Here is a 3,903-nt window from a genome sequence, read left to right as displayed (position 1 = left end):
GACGGCCTCCTGGCCCGCCATTCCCGATTTAAACTTCTGCCCAACTCTTGAATCCCAACTCGTAGGCCTGCGAGGAATACGAATCGAGCAAAGCGAATCTCCGCCCGACAAACCGTTTGTCAGCCCCCTTTTATAGATTAGATCATCGTCCCTCTTCCAACACTTTCTCTCGTTCTCGAGAGGATCGAAAGAGTATCATACCTTATTTCGAGAAATTGATCCATCTCGTGGGATCTTCTTCTTGTTTTTTTCGGTTTTAAGGGTTAATTTTAGGGGTAACTTTTTTTTTGTGTATATATATATATATGTATATGTATATATGATGTTAACAAAACGTGTATTTTGTACTGTGTGTGCATTTTTCTTGAGCTGTTACTTTTTTTTCTTTATCTAACAGATAAAAACGCTTTGATATGTCAAGGTTGGAAATATAAAAAACTAGACAGGTTAAGATATAACAATTTTAATTATAGGTGTTTAAAGAATTAATTAACTTTTTCGCACATAATATTATTGCATTCATATCAGAAGTTTACCAAGGTCTTGCCTTATAATTAGCAAATTGTTATTATATATATATATACTTACTGTCTTATTGCGTCTTCGTTGTTATGTAGCAATAATATGTAAATGTTTTATTGTAAATCAACGTTTAATCTCGTCTTTTTTTTATATTATAAATATTTGCAATGTTTTTACCCGGCATCATAATCGATCTTATTGTATTATTGTACCCGATTTATCAATGCATTCCTGTCCGTTGGTCATCATCGTAATCATCTTACATAATGTGTCTTATTTCGATTAATTAATTAATTAATGCAAAACCACTTTCTTGATCCGTTTCGTATAATCGAAACTGGATAAAATTATGAATTAAAATAATTGTAAAACTGGTGTAAAAAATGAGTAATATACGTCAAGTTTTTCTCTTGCAGTCTTTACGCGTCAAAAATGAAAGAATCGAATGGAATAGTATGTCAACTCTGCCAGACATACAGTCAAAAGTGAGTATACACCTTACAAAAACGAATTATTTAATTTTTAATATCGATGTAAAAACTCGCAATTACTCGTCGAGTATATTAGAAACGCTTGCGTATTCCATTATTAGTTTCATGTATTCATGATTAATTAATATATTCGCGAGATATCTTTGAAGGATCGAGAAGATCGCGGAGAAGGCGAAACGAAAAATTGGCGTGTAAAAATATCATATCGAGGCTTTTCACTTGATTAGAATTACATTTAAACATTTCCCCCATTAGATTATCTTCTCGTTTCACACTCGAAGCCTCGATCGATATTTTTCCACCTTCGATTTTTTTCACCTTCATTTCGACCTTCAATCTTCCAAAGATACGTACGAATATATTAAACCCCATATATGTAAGATTCATCAAATAAATTCTTTCACGTATACTACTTTTGACATTCAATCCATCGCTTTTATTCGAAATCTTGCGAAAAGTATAGTAACAGCCTTTATATCGAATGCAAAGAATACAAGAAAAATATATATTTTTGACATTTCTCTGTCTATTCGAGCGAATAATAATTACGAGATCGCGCGAGGAGCTTGGATTTCAGATATTTGACGTATCGCCAACTTTTTATTCCCGAACGAAACAATGATATAGAAAATTTCTGGGGGCGTCTGTTCTCGGATGTTGCGTTGGACGAGGGCCTGGGATATCTCTGAGTCAGAGCCTCGCTCTCACCCTCATCTTTTTCCTCATTCTGAATTTATATATACGGTAGTAGGAGGAGCGATCATCGAATCATCTTGGCTCGGCTTCGCAAATCCGTGGATACAAATCGGTGACAAAAAAGATTCGATTGTTCAAGATTCATCAGCAGGGATCCATCTTATTTTATAATTGAATTCGAACGTGTGCAATAGGTTTTCCTCTGCCCTGTTATTATTATTTCTAAATCGTAATATATCGCAATCGTTATCTCGCGGATGACGCGATCCTTCCATTTGAAGTGGAATCTTATCGAGAATCGTCGTTTCTTCCAAACGATTCGCGGACGATTCTTTGTACAATGCCGACGATTATCGTCGCCACGATTACGTCTCGTGGCCACGTCTCGATATTATTTCACAGTGATGTGGAGATGTGGGACGTGGAACGATTTCTTCTCCTCCCCCTTCCCCTCCCTTTTTTTCTTTCTTTGTTTTTTTCTTTTTTTTTTTTCTTTCTTTCTTTCTTTTCTTCTCTTCTCCTTCTTCCTCGATCGAGAGTTGGAACAATGACCGGTATTATTCGCGTCTCATCGCGGTGTTATCAATTAAGACCGAGCTCTGATGTAACACTACGAATATCGAAGCGCTTCGTTTCCTGATAACTCAATGTCGCTTAGTGCCTGTTTTATTATTTCCACTCTGATATCTTGAGAATTAATGCGGTTGTTTCGATCCCCGTCGAAATTGTACACAGATCTGTCGATCCCCTATCTACGGGATATTTCGAGTTTCGTTCGAGATGGATTTATTACAGGAGGATTATTAAATAATATCGATTGATCCAAGGGGAAATAAAATATTCGAGTTTTAATGTATACGTTATCAATCAATTTAGAATATTCGTTAGATTTTTCTTACGTCTTGCAATGTCTTCTTCATTCCAAACAATTTTATTTCGAGAGAGGGAAATAGAAAGAAAAAACAGTTATATCGAAAAAGTATTTAAAAAGAAAGCCGCTACGGAAGCTACATATTTAAATTTAAATTTAAAATTGTATTTGATAAAACGATGATTTCATATGCATCAACGTAATATTTTCCTTAATTTGCATAATACCCAGCATATTCTACGATGCTTAAATTTTAAGCCTGCAATTTACCATGGAAGAAAATTTATCTCTCGACCATTCCTTCTTCCCATCGATCGTCTTCCTAAAAAAAAAAAAAAAAAAAAAAATCTTTCAAAAATCCAAATCACCTCTTTCAGATCAACCGAATATCTCTCGATAAAAATTCTAAATCGTATCTTATCTTCATACACTCGGTCAATCCTCAATTTTTTTCCCCCCCCTTCTTCCCCAGAAAATTCCCTAGATAACTATCCCAATCGACGAAACGTACGGATTTATTGATCGGTCTCTCGTTACCGGCAAAGTGTTGAGCGCCACGAGTGCGATAAACCGTTTGTTAAACTAGCGCACGTGTCCACCGTTAAGACACCGTCGTGTCGCTGTCAAAATCACTGTCAAACCTGTTCGTGTCAAACACCGTCGCTTCGTCAACGTCAACGACCACCACCGAACACCACCGCCGCCATTCTCTCTCTCCCCTCCATTTCTTTCTCCATTTTTATTTTTTTTTATTTATTTTCTTCTCTCTCCCCCCCCCCCCCTCTCTCTCTCTCTCTCTTTCTTTCTCTCGCTCTCTCGCTCTCTCGCTCGCTCGAGGCCACAACCCAGTCGAGGATCGCATCGCGTGCGCTTTTTCGATAGATCGGATACACGCGGGCCAGAGATCGCGTGGATATTCATGGAAGCAGGGATTCTAACCGTTCGACACGGAGCGCGGACGGTTTCCTCCAATGTCTGACGGTGGGATTATGTGTGTATTCGTTCTCGGTAGCCTTCGTTGCGCAATGATAACGATGACAAAGAGACTCGAACGACAACTACTGCGCGATAATGACGAGCGATGGTTTTTCATGGAATGAAAAACGCTTCAGTCACGGTATTCCGTGATTTCCACTCGCGCAATTTTCGATTCGACTAAACCGATTCTCTAAAGGTTTAACCCTTTAACGGGTTAACCTACTCGAATGGATCATTTTTCGTATTATCGTCCATGAGACGCTGTATTTGCGTTGTTTTATATATTTTTCCTTTTTTTTTTTTTTTTTGCTTACGTATTACGACATTAAATGTAATCATTGAATG

At 37.3% G+C, this 3,903-nt stretch overlaps 1 protein-coding gene across 8 annotated transcripts in view; it reads left to right on the top strand.

The window, feature by feature from the left end:
• LOC102672458 (LIM domain-binding protein 2) overlaps positions 1–3,903 on the top strand; it is a 143,859-nt gene that overhangs the window by 84,614 nt on the left and 55,342 nt on the right. For 4 of the 8 annotated variants that reach the window (XM_031513698.1, XM_031513696.1, XM_031513694.1 and 1 more), the window contains exon 2: positions 939–1,007. The exons of the other annotated variants lie outside the window; for them this stretch is intronic. In XM_031513698.1, the coding sequence (XP_031369558.1) occupies positions 939–1,007 (69 nt within the window). The remainder of the gene's footprint in view (positions 1–938; positions 1,008–3,903) is intronic. 8 annotated transcript variants of the gene reach the window in all.

Source organism: Apis dorsata, unplaced genomic scaffold (assembly GCF_000469605.1).
Source record: "Apis dorsata unplaced genomic scaffold, Apis dorsata 1.3 scaffold_696, whole genome shotgun sequence".
In the NCBI taxonomy this organism is placed as follows: domain Eukaryota; kingdom Metazoa; phylum Arthropoda; class Insecta; order Hymenoptera; family Apidae; genus Apis; species Apis dorsata.
Note: the sequence above shows the minus strand (reverse complement) of the source record. Positions and strands in the feature narration are given on the sequence as shown.